The following is a 19176-nucleotide window of genomic DNA, read 5'->3' as shown; positions in this document are numbered from 1 at the left end:
AAAAGATGTTCCCCAGCTCTGTATTCGTTTAATATGGTTAGTTAGGGTTAGGGTTAGGGTTAGGGTTAGGGTTTTAGGGTTAGGGTTAGGGTTAAACATAGGACCCTGGGAACATAGGACCCTGGGAGAGCACATATGTAGAACTGGGGAACATAGGACCCTGGGAACATAGGACCCTTTGTCATGTTCCCATTATGTGCCATATAAATCTGGGGAACATAGATACGCTCCCGTGTCTGTATGTGTCTAGGAAAATGAGGTTGCTCTCCAGTGTTCGGCCACAACCCATAATGAGCAACAGAAACTCAGGTTAATGGGTGTGTTGGGTCCTAATAGTATACATTTCCGTGTGTGTGTGTCTTTTAGGACGATGAGGTGGTCCTACAGTGTACGGCCACGGTCCATAAGGAGCAACAGAAACTCTGTCTGGCGGCCGAAGGCTTTGGAAACAGGCTCTGCTTCCTGGAATCCACCTCCAACTCCAAGGTACTGACACAACCTTTCACAATGCTCCTTCACACCTTACCAACAACAGAAGTAGTTCTGCACACATCCTCTCTCAGCGGCTGAAATGCAGTGAAATGGACGACACCTGAAGCATGTCATTTTCAGTTGTAATAGGCCTATTGTTGTGACAAACAAGATGACGTGGTAGAGCCGTAGATTTCCCCAATGCTGTCTGGATAATCGAAAATAAGTACTTCTGTCATGTAAACTGGATTATTATGTGGAGGTGTCTGATTATGCCATCTTGTAAAAACAGGGTTCTTCCAGCAAAATCCGGCTGAATCAGGTGCTTCTCTGCTCGAGGACAGCAAGCTCCCAGAAAACAAAAGGGACTGGAGCACACCGATTGATTCACAGCCTTTAATTGTGCAAACAGACTAACGCTTCGACACTACTGTGCCTTCATCAGAGTCAAAGTGGGCAAAGACATGAGGCAAACAACATATATAGTCAACCTAGACCAGGTGTACAACTGTCATTGGATAATTGGTTGAACAGGGTTTCAAATCTATTGGATAATGAATCCAAGGGTGGGAGTTGCCATAGTCAGTGTCCAAGTGCCACACCCCTAACAACATGTCAGAAACAAAAGAACATAGACCTCTCTTAAAGTCACAAAGATAAAAGTACAAAAAGTACAAGTACAAATATCCGTCAAATATGACAAATTAGAGGAAACATGACACATTCAGGTCTTCATTTATGCCAAAAGGCTAACACCATGTCAGAAACAAAAGAACACAAACCTCTTTTGAAGTTACAAAGATTAAAGTACAAAAAGTACAAGAATAGAAACAATTTCACCCTCTCCTAGAGGTGGTGACATCATCAACTCACTGCTCTGCAGAGAGGCATATTGGATTCACACTCTGAATACAGTGGAGCCCTTTGGCATAAATGAAGAACTGAATATGTCATCGAACTACATTTTTCACACGTGGCCCTAATCCTCTTGCGTACGACTCTGCGCCACCCAGACAAGGACATTATTTTTTCTACACAACAGTATACTGTTGTGTGGGGGTGACACACCGTGAAGCCTTTCGAATCTCTAATCGGGGGTGTCTCCAATCCTTGAAAAAAAGAGTTTGAATCTCTGAAATGTGTTTCAAACCACTTATCTCACTGGTGTATCCATGCTCCATATCAGGTTTGAAAACTCTGTGACCTGAGTGGTTCAAAGCAACATTTTCTGATCTCAAAACAGTCACCAGAGGGTGTTTGGTAACATTAAATGTTGTCTTGAAACGCCAGTGTAAACAGGGTTTTAACTCCACTATAATGGTGGCAGCAGAGTTGCCACCACTTTTTGGGTTTCAAAACACTTTCTTCTAACAGTGTAGAACAGTGATTCTCAACCTTTTTCATATCAAGGACCCTAATTTAGTCCACATTAGGGCCACGGACCCCCATTTATCAAATCTGAGAATATTTTTATTGTTAGATATGATTTTGTCCAGAATTCCAAGACTGTATGTATTGTAGGTAGAGAGATAACAGATAATAATAAACTAATACACTCTCTAATTGCCTTAACTTCTTGTAAATGGAATAATGGTGAAGTTTAACAATTCATCAGTTTGCTGGGGACCCCCTGGAACCCCCTCAAGGTCCTTGAGGGGGTTCCCGGACCCCACATTGAGAAACACTGGTGTAGAAGACTGGTTTACTGGGCAGCTCCCAGTGTGAATGTGTCTTAATATATGAATATGGAACAGGGTGTTGATGGAAAAGAGCAGTCAACTTTCCTACATAAATAAACATTAAAATAAACAATTAATCAAAATGAACCAATAAATGATCTGAGGAGTGTCCATGTCGTTTCAGAATGTGCCTCCAGATCTGTCCATCTGCACTTTTGTGTTGGAGCAGTCTCTGTCGGTGCGAGCCCTGCAGGAGATGCTGGCCAACACCGAGGAGAAGGCCGAGGGGGTGAGCACGCGCACACACACACACACACACACACACACACACACACACACACACACACACACACTCATCCTTGTTGTATTCCCCTTCTGATCCTTGCTCCTTGTTCTTTCCACTTAAGCGATTTCTAGATTTTCTATCCTTGCAGGGATATTTGACCCCACCTGATCTCAAAAAACATAGATCACACACACCCAGCAATACACAAACAAAGCATACAAATTCAAGCTAGTCTTTGAGCTTGTATTGACATACTGTATAGCCATATTTTCTACCATACAAAAGCCCTTTATAATAACATCCTATGCCCATCTGAGAAGACAATTTCGAAAAGCGGTCATGATTACAGTCATTACGCACACTGAATATAATATGTAGAGTTATATAATTATGCACAATTATATGTCTGACACGCCTTTGATTTTGAGAAACCAAGTATACCACAATTCTTTTTTTTTTTTTTTGTCATATGGTTTTTATGTCATATGGTATGGTACAATTCAATTAAATAAGTCTGAATAATTCAAGTGAGTAGTTTCAGTCCTGTGTAATGGTTTTACACACACTTTTATTAATTTTAACACGGAGCCACACTGCAGATGTGCCGGTGCTGGATTAGGACTTAATAGAGATGTGAGCCGTGTCATATTTCATCATGACTTGCAGTTTTTCTAATCGCTCTTTTTTTTTCTTTTTTTTTTAAAGAAATAAGTGGAGGGTGATTAATTTCTCCTCTCTCACTGCCAGCAGGCCAGTCAAGCCCAGACCCATGAGACCCAGAGACACACACACACGCACACGCACACACACACACACACACACACATCCGGGCACACATATGCACACACCCACGCAGACACAAACCCTTGCATGCTCTTGCATAGAAAAGCACATAAACACACACAAAAACACACATTAGCCACACAAATGAATGCACACATTGAGACACTGAAGCACACACACACACACACACACACACACACACACACACACAAACAGATGTGCTTTCAAGGACAGTGACTACAGTGTGTTATTTAACTGCAGTCATGGTTAGGGAATGATGGGAAAGATAAGACCTGATGATTAGAGCACACATGAATATGCGTGTGTGTGTGTGTGTGTGTGTGTGTCTATTATAATAGAGCGGGCTAGTCTTTGTAGTCTTGCTGAGTAAAGGGCTAACAGAGTGCTGAAGCCTGGGGGCGAGTCTGTTAGTACTGCATCAGTGTGTGTGTGTGTGTGTGTGTGAGAGAGAGAGAGAGAGAGAGAGAGAGAAAGATGAGATAGACCGACAGTGTGGAAGAAATGCAATCAGAGAGAAGCGAGAGAAAAATAACGAGAACAAGAGACAGACTGAGACGGTTCTAAGGTTCCGGTGCATGTGTGTTTGAGAGAAATGTGTGTGTGTGTGTGTGTGTGTGTGTGTGTTGCTCATTGGTAAGTCAGGCACATTGCAGACAAGCTGAAGTGTGAGGCAAGGCTCCAGCAGCTATTTCACATCACTAGTGACTGTATAGACTATACAGCAGTTAACCAGGCAGCTGTACACACAATTATTATTATTTTTGTTTTTTCCACTGCGATGCAAATTGCTGTGAGATGATACATGCTAGAGACATGCTGGTGCAATGACAGATATTGGTGTACAAATGCTTCACAGTGAATTCATAGTGCTATAATGATCAAAAAAAAAAAATATTGAAAGACCATAACTCTGTGCACTCTACAAATTTAAAAAAGCTATCATAGACATTCCCCAAAAAGACATTTTTACTGTGTTATGTACTGGAAACAGTCAATTGGACCATCAAAGTCTGTTGATAATTTGCATAATTTGAAAAGCATTTTTTTCCCTAAGGCTTTTTCAATTTTTGACCAATCAACACCAAATTTGGCACGCAGACTAATCGGATCAACCTACACAAATATTGCATAAACCGGCCATATCCGATGAAAAACTGGCAGCCCTGTGAACCAATTAACTTGTATGGGGGCGTGGCCTAACACTGACCATAAGTCAGGAACGCTTTGTCCAATCATCATAAAGCTTTGTGGATATGGTCAATACAGGTCATAGAGCATGTGGGCAAAAGCAGGTCAAGATAAATCAATATGGGACCAAATATTTATATCTCTAATCTGGGTTGACCAATTGTGATGAAATTTGGTACATATGGTCTAGGGCCGGGTAGTAGACAAAAAAATCATGTTTGGTTGAGTTTCGTGCATGAGAGTGTGGCCTGTTACATGATGGCTTATAGCTCAAAGACAATTTGAGCTAAGGATTATGTGTGAACCTCCATGTGGAACTTGCATATCAATTTCATGCAAATCCAATGAAATTTGGCCATACAGCAACATTTTTATTGTTTAGCCAATTAAAAAAAAGGCCATTACTTAATGATGGTTTGCTCGATTGCTATGAAACTTGGTAAAGATGTTACAACTTTCTAAATAAGTAGTTCCATTTACAATTAGTATAACTTTTTTTACTATTAATGCCAATTGCTCAAGTTGGTCCTTAATGCCATTAGTGCTTGAACCACAGAATCGCCGCTTGTGGCAATATTTTAAATACATTTTGCAGTATATTGGTGGTAGCTCATTTACAGCCTAATGTGGACAGTGTTTTTAATAGTTGTACTTTTTTTTGTCATTTTGAGGTGCAGTTAACTACTGCAACTACCAACTATTACTGACGGTAAAAGAAAAAAATTGCATTATTTTAAAATGATTTACTCCTTTAATTGTGAAGGAGTATGCAGTATGATGGACATTCCATCCAGCAGAAAGTTAACCTTCTTTCCACATTTTTTTCTGTGATGAATCCAGAGAGTGCTTGGGTTTTGTGTAAATGTACAAGTGATGGACACTACATCCAACAGCAAGTTCACATTGTGATGAAGGCATTTGGTTATTATTAGTATTTGGTTTGGACTCAGAAACACAGTCAATATTCCTTCACTTTATTTCAAATAAAATACAGTTTTTGCAAACATCCTAATCAATGGTATATTTTGCATTATAGGACATTGCAGATGTAGATATGATCATCTTTACAAAGTAGTTTGAACTACTTTTGGTAAGGTGTATTTGTCTTAGGGTAGCTGGTAACACTTTACAATAAGGGTACATTAATTAAGGGTTAGTTAATGCTTAATAAGCATTAACTAACCCTTAATTAACAGTTAACTAATGTGTCTGGTAATCATTTACTAATGGTGTTCATGTTAACTAAGGTATTAATTTATACATTATTAAATAGTCATCTTTATAAACTATTAAATAATGTATAAATTAATACCTTAGTTAACATGAACACCATTAGTAAATTACACATTAGTTAACTGGTTAGTTAATGCTTATTATTAAGCATTAACTAACCCTTAACTTAGTGTACTCTTATTGTAAAGTGTTACCAACAAAACTTTAACGTTAACTTCACCAACATTAATGGAGGAACAGATGACTGCTGCATAGGTGGTCAAATGACATTTAATAGAAAGACAATGGAGGGGAGTATGACAAGAGAAAGATCCACACAGGGCTTCAAGTGAGGATGGATGAGAGGTTGAAAAAGAGAAAGAGGGAGTGAGTGAGTGAGTATTGGAGGTAAATTTGGCTGACCGGGTGACTTTGGTTTTAAAGTGGTCATCCTTGAGTTCCTTACACAACAGCGCATGCTACCAGGTAAAAGGCAAACCTAAAATACTATTGGTCAGGTGTGATCAAAATAGGACACACTTATCATACAACACAGTCATCTGAACTCACCCTCACTCACACTCAAATATCACCCACACATTCATGGATGCGCACACACACACACACACACACACACACACACACACACACAGCCATTTTGCAGCATCTATTTTTGCCTCTTTCAATCTAACTCCTTTGGGGATATGAAATGGCACTAGTGAAAACAAATCTATAATAGATCTCTTAAACACTTCAACTCCACCAGTACCCGCACAGGTAGGCCTATATTTATTATTACAGTTTATTACTTGCATTAGAATTCATTGTCATTCTGCGAAAAAAGCGATATGTGGTAATCATGGTGTAATAATAAGGCAAGCACTGCAATGGCAGATGAATACAAGTGAAAATAGAAAATTAATGGGTACACTGGGAAAAAAAAAGCCTTGATTTTCTGAATTAAACATTATGTTAGAAACATGTTAGTCTGAGCCTCAGGCAGTTTTGTGTTGGAGGCTGGTAAAAAATTTACACAAATATGAAACAAAAACACCCTTTTCTCATTGGCCCGGCCATTTTCCTCAGTGGCTCAAAGAGTGGAGCAGGTCAGAAGACACAGAAGACAAATTCCATATGGGTGCAGAATGAGTGTCTCTAACTACGTCCAGTGTTAATGTTGCTTTACAGAGTTCCTCTAATATACATTTCTCTATTGACCATGGTGGATTCTGTCAGCGTAGGTTGACCGTATTGCAGAAATAAGAAATTAGATGGCTCAAATTTCCTCCATATTATGCTAATGATGAAAGGTTGCATGACTTAGTTATGGATAGAGATTCATTTCTGGACATCCAAGCAGACTTAGACTCTAAGATCACCTTCCTAAATTGACTAAAAGCAAAATATAGCTATTGCCTGGTTTCGGCCTAATTATTACATAATTTATGCAAATTATGCTAATGAAGAAAGGTTGCATGACTGCACCATGGTAATAGATGCATTTCTGGACATCACAACATAGACTTAGACTAAGATAATCTTTCTAAGTTGACTAAAAGCGAAAAATATAGCCATTTCCTGATTTTGACCTAATTTTTACATAATTTATGCAAATTATGCTAATGAGGAAAGGTTGCATGACTGCACCATGGTAATAGATGAATTTCTGGACATCACAAACATGGACTTAGACTCTTAGATCACCTTTCTAAGTTAACTAGAGGCAAAATTATAGCCATTTCCAGTTTTTGGCAATTAATTAGCTCATTATGCTAATTACTCAAATTGCCCAACATGCAACTCTGCAACCAAGCTTAATCTGATCTGCTAAGCCTCTAATTACATTTTTTTTTTATTGTTTTACTCTGGCCACTGTTTTTATTGTTTTATCTTTTTGTAAAGCACTTTGTAAACTCCACTTTCAAAGTGCTATACAATAAACTTTTATCATTATCATTTTTATTATTATTACTCAAAATCTAACATGTATTGCAGCTGCAATGCATTATGGACTATTGAGGCTACTATCAGTGGAGAAATGTATATCTCTAAACAAATATCTTTAAATAAATAAATATCTTTAGCATGGAGCACCCATGATACAGCCAACGAGAGAGAACCTAATGTTAGAATATAGTGAATATAGTTTCAGAATCCAAAAACACCTCTTCTAATACTTCCATCTTAGGAAGTATGGCCATTTCCTAATGACAAGTTCAGAACAACATAATTATAATGATGATTCTAATATAATTGTTTGAAAATATAATAGCAATCAAATATATAATCCATCAAGCGAGCTGCACCACAATTATGTTGATGGCTTCCATAGCTGTATGATTTGATGGCTACACCTAACTGATGGCTATAAGTGAATATGTTGATCACTAAATCCATAATCATATTACAGTGGAGTGTTCTGTCATTATAGATTGCTCTCCATTTTATTTACAACTGTCAGAACCATAAATGTATGCCAAGCCTGCTGCACTAGAGCCATAGATATAAAGAGTGAGACCATCCTGCTCTAGAACAGTGGTTCTCAACGTGGGGTCCGGGGACCACCAGGGGTACTTGAGAGTGTTCCAGGGGGTCTCCAGCAAATTGATGAATTGTTAAACTTCATCATTATTTCAGTTACTAGAAGTAGAGAATGTAGAAGAATGACTGTTTTGATCATAGTTTCACTGTTATTTCTCTACCTACAATACAGATAGTCATGGAATTCTGGACAAAATCATATCTAACAATAAAAATATTCTCAGATTTGGGTCAGAGAGACAAAATCTCATCAAATGTGGGTCCGTGGCTCTAATGTGTAGTAAATTAGGAGTCCTTGATATGAAAAAGGTTGAGAATGACTGCTCTAGAAGGAAGACATTCTTGTGGTAAATAGATAACGATCCTCTCATAACATTGCCATGGTGAAATAATGACATTCTAAAAATCAGTTAGCAGAAAATGTCAAACTGATGAGGGGAAGTTGGATATTGTCAATAAGGTATTGTCAGTTACACATGACCCTGAAAGCATGTAAATAGACATGCAGTTGTGGTCTAACAAAGCCAGTGTAGCCAGTTAACTAAATATCATTCACTATTACTGTAAATACTCACTACCGGTTTCAAGATGGGTGTCCCGAGTCCCGACAAATATCTGTAAAACACTAAAATGTCCCGGTTTTCAACATTCACTACCAGTGGTGGAAAGTAACTCAGTACATTTACTCAAGTACTGTACTTAAGTACAATTTTGAGGTACTTGTACTTTACTTGAGTATTTCCATTTTATGCTACTTTGTACTTATACTCCACTACATTTTAGAGGGAAATATTGTACTTTTTACTCAATTACATTTATTTCACAGCGATAGTTACTAGTTACTTTTCAGATCAATATTTTATATTTAAAACATTTGATCATCTTTATAAAATAACTATAAAATAGCATTGTTATAGATTAGACTACCCAAAAGTATAGCTAAATTGTTAAGATTAGCTTCACGTTGACAACTTTAAAATGCTGCTTACATGTACATGTATGTCAATAAATCAGTATTAATATTCCAATAATTTATGAAAAATATAACTCTCTAAATGGGGACAGTTTGCATAGTGAGTATTACTTTGATACTCTAAGTACATTTTGCTGCCAATACTTATGTACTTTTACTTAAGTAAGATTTTTCATGCAGGACTTTTACTTGTAATGGAGTATCTTTACATTGTTGTATTGCTACTTTTACTGAAGTAAAAGATCTCAGTACTTCTTCCACCACTGTTCACTACCAAATTGTCCCGGTTTTCACCACAATTAAAATAATAATAATAGTATTATACTTGTTTTCAGCACTTACATAGACGTTTATCATGTTCTGTCCCGCTCATTATTACCTAACCCAACCAAAAAACATAATCAGTGCACCACACGTCTGAATTCAGCACTGATTTGTCTGTATCTGTGTCAATCAATCAATGTGTCTTTGTCAAGGCTGTTGCTCACCTATGACGCTTGTGGCTACGCTAGCGGTTAGCTGTCACACCGAAGAGAAAGTCGATCTTTTCTAAAGAACTCCAGAAGGCTTACTCTTTTCTTCGTGAAGTAGCTGGCAACCACCCCGACCCCTAAGAAAGGGGTCGGGGTAGAGGGATTTGAGAACTGGAACAAACAGGGATGGGCACAAAAATACCGCCCAATATCTTAACAAGCTGCCACTGAAGACTGTGGTGGCCAAGCTCTGTGTATGTATGGCTCTGGCCAGTAGAAGCTGTTTGGACCTGGCCCTGTGACAGATCTGCTACATGGCCTGGGAGCATTATTAAATAATGATACAGCCATATTGTGTTTGCCAGACACTTGAGAGAAATTACAGAGCGGCAAACCTGCCCTCCTGTTACTAACTAGCATTGATGGCTACAAATACATATTATGGACTTGGACTACAGTGGCATTTCAGTGCATGCACACACACACACACACACACACACACACACATAGGCAGCCAGATATGGGGATGTGGTAGGATAATGGGATGTTAAAGCTTAGGGTTTGCTTCCTTTAAATAGAATTGTATGACTTTGTTAAACTTGATAAGATAAGATTAGCCTTTATTGATGATTTATTGATTGATTTATTGATGATATTGATGATTTATTGATTGATTTATTGATTGATGTGATTCTGCACAACAGCACCTTGTTTAGATGGTTGCACTGTAAAATCTTGACCTCTGATACGGAACTGAACTGTCTTGAGATTTGAAACTGCAGTAGTAAAAACTGTGCTTTTGTTTTTTTTTGGTTTTTTTTTAATTTATTTTTAAGTTAATTGTGCAGTCCTGAATCATACACACTGAGATCATGTATTGATATACATGCATCAGCGTTCATCCACTCAAGGTTCCCGGGCCATAGGAATGGAATTACAGACTGGGGGTTGGGCTCTCCAAGTCGGCTGACATCATTATTTTGTCCATAGACTTAAAATGGATCAATGATGATGTTTGCACTCAGACAGTGTTTCCACCCCTCATTCCTCTGAGGCAGGTTTTCATTCCTTTGAGGCAGGTTTTCATTCAAACACACCAATCATTCCAACCCAACACTCATTTTCTCCTTTCTGGTTAAAGGTGTGCGAATCAGTGAAATCAGCTGCTGTTCAGCGGGAATGGAAACTTGACTCATGATGGCACATGATTGCCGCTCCCCAATTTAGATAAGGAGACACTACATCTAGCATCAAAAATTAGGAGCATAAATTCTGTTATTTTAGATGGTGTGGCATGGTTGCACACCCTGTATATTCAGTGGGAAGGGAAACATTGCAATAAAATGCTTTTGGTGAACTCATTTTTGCAATGGTTCTAGTGCAACTACAGTATTCAGTATATACTGTAGCACATACTAGCCTCAGAAAGAGCTGGTGTACATTGAAAATGGTTTCAGATATTTGAAAAACTTAGTACAATGTATACAGTACGCATAGGCCTACAGTTTAACTTGCAGTGCATGTAAAAACAGCCGCAAAATAGAAATAAAATCACATGCACCAACTAGTTAACTCTTAAGTTTTTCTTTCAGGTAATATCTGTGACATTTTCATATGTGAATATTGGCCATGTTTGTCTGATAATTCAGTTCCTATGGCTGTGACAGCCTCACCTTCCTCACTTTCCTCTCCAGACTAAACCGGACAAACAGCATCCTTAAAGGAATAGTTCACCCAAAAATGAAAATTCTGTCATCATCTACTCACCCTCATGCTAAATGAAACACAGGTGAAATTTGTTAGTCCATATAACACACAGGGAGGTTGCCAGCACAACTTGGTAGCAGCCTTCTCCAAAACAACTGAAGTCAATGGGGACCTGTTCTTTAGAGTTCCAAAACAAAAACAGCCAAACAATCACACTGTGAATAGAAAGACCTATACACCATTATTTGTTGCAAATCAATCAGCTGTAGTTAAGATTTGCACTAAATGATGGTGTAAATATACTGTAGGTCTTTTTGGAACTCTGAAGAACTGGTCCCCACTGACTTCAGTTGTTTTGGAGAAGGCTGCTATGGAGTTGTGCTGGCAACCTCCCTGTGTGTTATATGGACAAACTTCACCTGTGTTTCAACTGGCATGAGGGTGACTAGATGATTTGGGTGAACTATTCCTTTAAGCCTTTACAATGCTCTGCTAGCATTAAAGGTACAGCATACAGCCACATTTTGAATTTGACACTAATCGTTCTTTACAAGGCAGCTGATTTGGGGAGTCTCTAACTATGCTTGTTAGCATAGTAGCATCCCCCTTTGAAACCAGTGGGTACTGAACAGCTTGACCTAGCTAGCCCTATCAAATGAAGCTAAACAATCTGAACGAAATTTGAAACTATTTCCAAGCTGGTCTAGCCCATAATAAGGAAAATTACAGCTCTAACACAACCACTGAGATTTCATAACTTCCTCATCCTACAGTCTTATCTCTAAAGGGATAGATGTGTGTTTTTGTGTGTGGTTTTTTTTTCGTAGAACGACTAAGGCAACTTACTTTTTCCTCCTCTCTCTCATTTCCACACAGCATGTAGATGTGGAAATATGGGTAGGTCTGCCTTTTTCACTCGCTGACTGTGTCTATCACGGCTGCCGTCAATCTCATCGCATCATACTGTCATTAGCACCCGCATTATTAGCATTAGCGATATCGCCATACGCATCTGTGTCTTTGTTATCTGTTGAGTGCCAACCCATGGGAGTCAATGGAGATTTTAGATAAGGCCTCAGCGTGGTGGGATATCTGTTGTCCTTGAACGATGTGTACTCTTGTTAGTGTGCTCGTCCATTAGAAACACTGTAAGCTTTGCCAGATCCGATAGAAAACAGTCAGTGCTCTAGGTTGATAGTTACGTGATGAAAACTTTATGATTGTGTGAGCAGGAACATCAGGCTGAATGACTGAGGATGACATATTCCACACATGATTAAAATTTAATGTTAACTAAATAGGCTATCATGTTGATCAGTCTATAACAAAGCATATACACGGGTTATTTTCTTTTTGTTCGAGCTACAGTGGCAGCCATTGTAGATTTTTCCCACTCCACATCTGTCTTGTATTAAGTGTTGCAAAATTTTCCAAACAGCTCCTCTTGGGTATGGAGCATCAGTGAGCCTATAGTACGGTGGCCAAGACGTGTCGAACGAACTGCATATCCAAAACGCTTTGCGAATTCGAAAAAACACAAGCGCATTAACGGAAAACACAAATGCAAAAATCACAACACAATTGCAAAAGCCACAACATAACAACGGAAGTGAGCAACAATGGATGTTGACAATGAAACGGGCCGACTATTATTGCCTGGAAAGTTCTTGCCCGTTTGAGAAGTAAGTGAAACGTTGTTCGCTAGCTAACTATGATTATTATCGCTATGTGATTGTCACAAATGAGCAATGTTGTTCAATGTCTTTATATTTTCATATTAATGTACTCTGCCATCTAACGTTAGGCTATTATGAACTTTCCTCTTCCACATGAGCAGGCAATAATAGTCCGCCGGCAATAATAGTCCGCCCGTTTCATTGTCAACATCTGTTGTTGCTCACTTCCGTTGTTATGTTGTGATTTTTGCATTTGTGTTTTCCGTTAAATGCGCTTGTGTTTTTCGAATTTGCAAAGCGTTTCGGATATGCAGTTCGTTCGACACGTCTCGGCCACCGTACTATAGTCTAGCCAAACCAACGCCATCTAGTGTCCCTTGGGGCTACAGTGAGCCAATAGTGCAGCAAGCATGTTAAAAGAGTGACTCCCACCATGGCTGCATCTCTACTCATGTTTGTATTTCAGTTAGATATGACATGCAGTCAAATCAGAACTCGCTGAGGTGCCTTGTGGTAGAGATCGACAAGTCTGAGAACTCATCAGAAGGGTTATTTTTTGAGGCACACTGCAGCAAAATGCTATTCCTGCAATTTACAAGCCTTCAACTTCTACTTTGTAAACTGCAGTGATACAAGGGTTGGTACATGGGAGTTTACCTGAGTGGTAGAAAACATTCAGTCAAGCGCTTAAAACTCTACAGCATCAGCGTATTATGTAAGAATTAGGAAGGACATGAGGGATTCAAAAGATTCATTACACCAGCTTTGAGATTATAGTACTACAGTACATTAAAAAAAAGATCTAGTACCATTTTTTCCCCTTAACCATTCAATCCTTTATGCAATGGTAGACACAAAGGTAGCTGTGAGCTTACATCTTCCATAACGTTGTCCTGTCTTTCCACTAGTAATGTGGACCCTTGGTATGGTATATTTGTGTGGACAGGTTGTTTAAAGCAGGCTGTTTAGAATAGAGATGACTCCAGCACAAATACATACCATATGTGCTACACTGCAGCTACTGTCTGTGTTATGGTAGAGGCTTAACAGAATATAATAATAAGTAGTGTTACCTTTAGTCCTATACATATACACATTCTAGTCACTGACATGCAGTAGCAAATTGACCCCAAAATACTTTTTTTCACTTTTAATATTTTCTCTTTCCAATATTAGTCGGTACAAGGAATGCCACAATGTGAAAGTTAAACATGAGTTGGATATATTTGGAAGCTGTAAGGATTTGGTAACATTGATCTTTATTTTGAGAAGGTGAGAAACTTTTGAATCACCCTTAAAAAAAAATCCAAAATCATTTAAAAAGTAAGTCGTTTCTGTATAAAGAATTCGTAAACTAGAGGCTTTTTTTTTTATAGTGAACTCAACAAAGAGAAGGTCCAAGGCCTTCACCTTGAGGGAAGTGAGTCTTTATCACAGTAGTTTTTCCCCAAAATAGATGAATAGATAGATTTCTTTCATTGCATTGCTTATGTCCTTCCCATTTTCCTTACTAATGCTCCCTATTTCTAAACTATCTGTCCTGGCCTCGTCCCTGGAATCTCTAGTGAGCAAATCAAGGAATTGTACTTGAATGTTATGCTATCAATTTACTAACCAGGCCTCAGCACAATATTGGCAGAGATAAAGGTGATATTACTGCTGAATTAGATAATAACCAGCATTGTGTCCACCAGCTTAAAGATCTCTCCAAGGCTTTTGACATTGTTGGTCATACTGTATCATTCCACACCAAGTAAGATGGCGCAACTCAGGCTGTGAACTTTGTAAGCTTTATCTAAATTCCATGATTCTAATGGAGTCCTTGACATTCTTGTTTGATGGTCTCACTACACTCATACAATCAATTCTCTTGTGATGGGGATGCAGGTCATTTAGTAGCTATACTGATTCCGTGTGTGTGCGTGCGCGTGCGTGTGTGTGTGTGTGTGTGTACACTATGTTCAGTTTCATGTGATCAGTTGTAGCGTGCTCTGTTGTTCATGTGTCAGCTCTCTATTGTTATTGATCTCCTGTCCCCATCATACGTGTGGATATCGCAGCGTTCCTAAAAATATACGCATCTCTGTTAAATGTGTCAACAGTGCATGGTTAAGGCAAATAGTACATCTTACATATTGTCGCTGTCAGGTGAAAACCTTGTGTCTCCCAAATGTCAATTTTTCAGGGATTAAGAGAAACAGCCTTATATCTTGGTTAACCACCATGAATTTTTTTAGTTTATCCAATGGGTTTTTTATAGGGTTTAAGAAGCCCAATGGGTCATAGAATTTTTTTCAACCCATAGAAGACAATATAAGTTACAAGGTTTTCACACGACAACAGCTTTGTCCTATAGTGTAGCTGTGTCCACAAAATGGTTCTTACCAGTAAAACTAGGCTACTAAACAGGCTGGAGAATCTGAGTGGAGAGAGTGAATTAGTACTCAGGGTGGCATGGTGGCCTAGTAGTTAAAGAAACAAACCTGTAAAGAAAAGCTCATAGGTTAAATCCAAGCCTCAGCCAATGTGTCCATCAGCTGAAGTGTTAGTTTTACATTTCTGAGCTGCTCTGGAGGCAGAAATACTCTCATTGGTTGAGTTGAACCTCAATGGGAGGAGACAAAGAACCACAATAAAGTTAGCTAACTGAAATAAAATTGAATGGCAAAGAGAAGGTCAAAATATAAATACATATAAATGACAATGACTTATTTTTTTCATTCATTCATGACCATGACATTCATGATGCTGGAAGGTCAGCAGCTAGCTAACTAGCTTACCCAGATAGCTATAGGCTAGTATGGCACTTTTTAACTTGGAATGTGAGCTAAACTAACTAGCTAATCTAGATTATTTAGCATGGCCAGATTGCATTTTTTTTTAAAATTAGTAACAAGAGTGCTAGGCTTCATAATATTGACTATCTCCTCTGTTACCTTTTGTTTCTTACTGGGGTTCAGTCCTGTAACAAAGATGGGTGTTGCAATGTGATTGACTTGGCACATGTTGAAGCCGCTGATAGGCTGACATGTTGAAAAATAGGTAACACTTTACAATAAGGGTCACTGAGTTAAGGGTTAGTTAATGCTTAATAAGGGTTAGTTAATGCTTAATAAGGGTTAGTTAATGTTTAATAAGCATTAACTAACCCTTAATTAACAGTTGACTATTGTATAAATTAATACCTTAGTTAACATGAACACCATTAGTAAATGATTACCAGACACATTTTAACTGTTAATTAAGGGTTAGTTAATGCTTATTAAGCATTAGTTATTTGTTATTAGAAATGCTTATTAAGCACTAACTAACCCTTAACTTAGTGACCCTTATTGTAAAGTGTTACCGAAAAATATATAACTTGTGAAACCAGATACTGCATAGTAGCCTACAGCAAAGTGTAGTAGAGCACATACATTAGCTTCTTCACATTGATTGTTACAGGTAGCCAATGTGGGATGCAGCAAAGTAACATTTAAATCTAGTTACTGAAAAAACTGGGGAGAAGAACCCTGTTGGTACAATTTAGACAGACAGAATTTCCCTTCGAAACCTCATATAAACAATGTAGCTAACCACATGCACTTGACTTATCTGTGAATTACTACGAGACATCTACGGAAAAAAGAGCATTTCTCGGACAGGCACAGGAGTTCACTCAGAATAACTGTCAAGCAGCTGTCATCCCATTGACGCACCCTGAGACAATGAGAGAAATGTCCATTTAAAGAGTAACTAAGTCCCACTCAAATCTCTGGTGAAGCCTGACACCTAATGGTTAAAAGTAGGGTACTGAAGTGGTCTTCTGCTATTGGCTGGTCTTTGAGCCAGGTGATGTCACCTTCTATAGAGTACAACAGGTGGTGACATCACCTGGCACAAAGACCAGCCAATAGCAGATGGCCAGTTCAGTACCCTACTTTTCACCATTGGGTGTCAGGCTTCAAATTTGGGTTTGGGGTTTAGTTACTCTTTAAATATCTTAAAATATCCTCTACATAGCACAATCATCCAAGGGAAGTAGCCATTGTGACTGAAAGCTATAGTAAAATATATTGGCTTTGTATTTTGACAGACATTTGGCCTGCGCTCTGTTCAGTGACACTGGTATAGGTGAGGTTTAGAAGTGTACTGAAACCAGCCTGTAGAGATTAACTGTAGTTCTTTGACTCCACCCATTGAGGTTGACTTAACCAATTTCTGCTCCAGAACAGCACAAGTATGTCTGTATGTCTAGTTTGGAACATACATACATGATAATATGCCAATAATATGAAGTTGATTCAATATGTGTTTTTCATAACATACAGTATGTTGTGTTGGTAAGTAATGCAAATGTGTTGAAAATGACACATCCTTTACAAGAGTGTAGTACTTCAGACCATTTTCTGCATCTTTTTCCATCCATGTGATATTTGGGAGCCATTGTGGTGGGTTGGAATGGTGTGCTAACCTCTGAGAAGTTGCTCAACACCTATCAAGGCAAGACTGGCATAAGAAAAGCTGCTGTTGTCCTTTAAAATAGTCAAATTAAATGTTTTTGGAGTAAAACAGAACAGAGGTAGCCAGCTCTACATCCAAAAGTAACCTGTAATAAACTGTATAACCAATGCTGGTCTCCATCCCATTTTGAAAATACCAGTGCAGACAATTACAAGATAGAGAATGATTGAATACAAGTTAATGAAAATGTATTTTTCATTGGAGAATATGTTTGAATCTGCTGCAGAAGTGACTGCAGTGATAGTTTAAATCTGTATTAATTGACTGTCTTCTTGTTTTTATGCTCCTCCAACACAGAAATTCATGATGAAGGTAAGTCCATTCCCACCACTAATCTCAAACCCCTGCATGTCTGTTTGTCTCATTCTCTCTTTATCTAGCTATCACAGGAAAACTCCACCCTAAAACACTATTAAAACAACTGTTGGTGATGCACCTTGCATTTCTGGGTGCATTTTGTTGTTTGGTGGCGAAATTTTCTTAATCCCATGGATAACTGGCCAAACGTAGACAATGTGGGGACCGTGTCTATGTTCCCTGAGCCCTATGTTCCCTCAACCCTATGTTCCCTCAGCCCTATGTTCCCTCAACCCTATGTTCCCTCAGCCCTATATTCCCTCAACTCTATGTTCCCTCAGCCCTATGTTCCCTCAGCCCTATGTTCCCTCAACCCTTTGTTCCCTCAACCCTATGTTCCCTCAGCCCTATGTTCCCTCAACCCTATGTTCCCTCAAACCTGTGTTCCCTCAACCCTATGTTCCCTCAAACCTGTGTTCCCTCAACCCTATGTTCCCTCAGCCCTATGTTCCCTCAACTCTATGTTCCCTCAGCCCTATGTTCCCTCAGCCCTATGTTCCCTCAGCTCTGTTCCCTCAACCCTTTGTTCCCTCAACCCTATGTTCCCTCAGCCCTATGTTCCCTCAGCCCTATGTTCCCTCAGCTCTGTTCCCTCAGCCCTATGTTCCCTCAGCCCTATGTTCCCTCAGCCCTATGTTCCCTCAACCCTATGTTCCCTCAAACCTGTGTTCCCTCAACCCTATGTTCCCTCAACCCTATGTTCCTTCAAACCTGCGTTCCCTGAGATCAGTACCTCCGCCAATGAGGTAATGTTTTCGCCCCTTTCGCCCCCTAACCCTAAACCCTAAACCCTAACCCGCCCTCTAACCCTCTGATGCTGAGGGAACATAGGGCTAAGGGAACATAGGGCCTAATTTGGATGGGGAAAAATGGGGGGATGGGGACATCAATGTGAATCAAGATATTTCCAGTGCAGCTACAAAGGACTTTGATAGCAAAAATGTCTTCAGCTGTCTAAAACATCAACGGTAAACGTCATGTTTTGGTGTCAGTCCCTCAGAATCAAGTAAGCGCTTCTTTCTAGATTTTGCACCAACATTTAACAATCATGCAGGGAGAAATCCATCATAGAAGAGGAAGAGATACCAATTTCTCTACTGGCAGTAGCCTCAATAGACCAGAATGCAATATAGCCACAAGATATGTTGTGTTTTGAGTAAAGGGTGCGACTCGCTTTTTCTTGACTGGAGAAACTCGCAATGCAGCTTTATTTGTATATCACATTTCATACACTGAGGCAATTCAAAGTGCTTTACAGAGTAATAAAAAATACAGTAAAGGTAAAAAATGTACAATTAAAAAGTGC

General features: G+C 39.0%; 1 protein-coding gene across 1 annotated transcript in view; it reads left to right on the top strand.

Annotated features, from left to right (window-relative positions):
- Window positions 1–366: 366 nt before the first annotated feature.
- The window catches only part of LOC139651239 (ryanodine receptor 2-like), a gene marked incomplete at both ends in the record, with an annotated part of 54008 nt that continues 35198 nt past the window's right edge, over window positions 367–19176 (top strand). Inside the window, 3 exons of the mRNA XM_071528082.1 lie at window positions 367–486; window positions 2335–2439; window positions 17811–17825. Of these exons, the coding sequence (XP_071384183.1) occupies window positions 367–486; window positions 2335–2439; window positions 17811–17825 (240 nt within the window). The remainder of the gene's footprint in view (window positions 487–2334; window positions 2440–17810; window positions 17826–19176) is intronic.

The sequence above is a fragment of the Centroberyx affinis genome, unplaced genomic scaffold (assembly GCF_046629955.1).
Source record: "Centroberyx affinis isolate AG114_WGS23_722 - 3 ecotype Tasmania unplaced genomic scaffold, CSIRO-AGI_Caff_v1 ptg001611l_1, whole genome shotgun sequence".
Lineage (NCBI taxonomy): Eukaryota > Metazoa > Chordata > Actinopteri > Beryciformes > Berycidae > Centroberyx > Centroberyx affinis.
The sequence above is the reverse complement of the archived record's forward strand: the minus strand, read 5'-3'. Positions and strand labels throughout refer to the sequence as shown.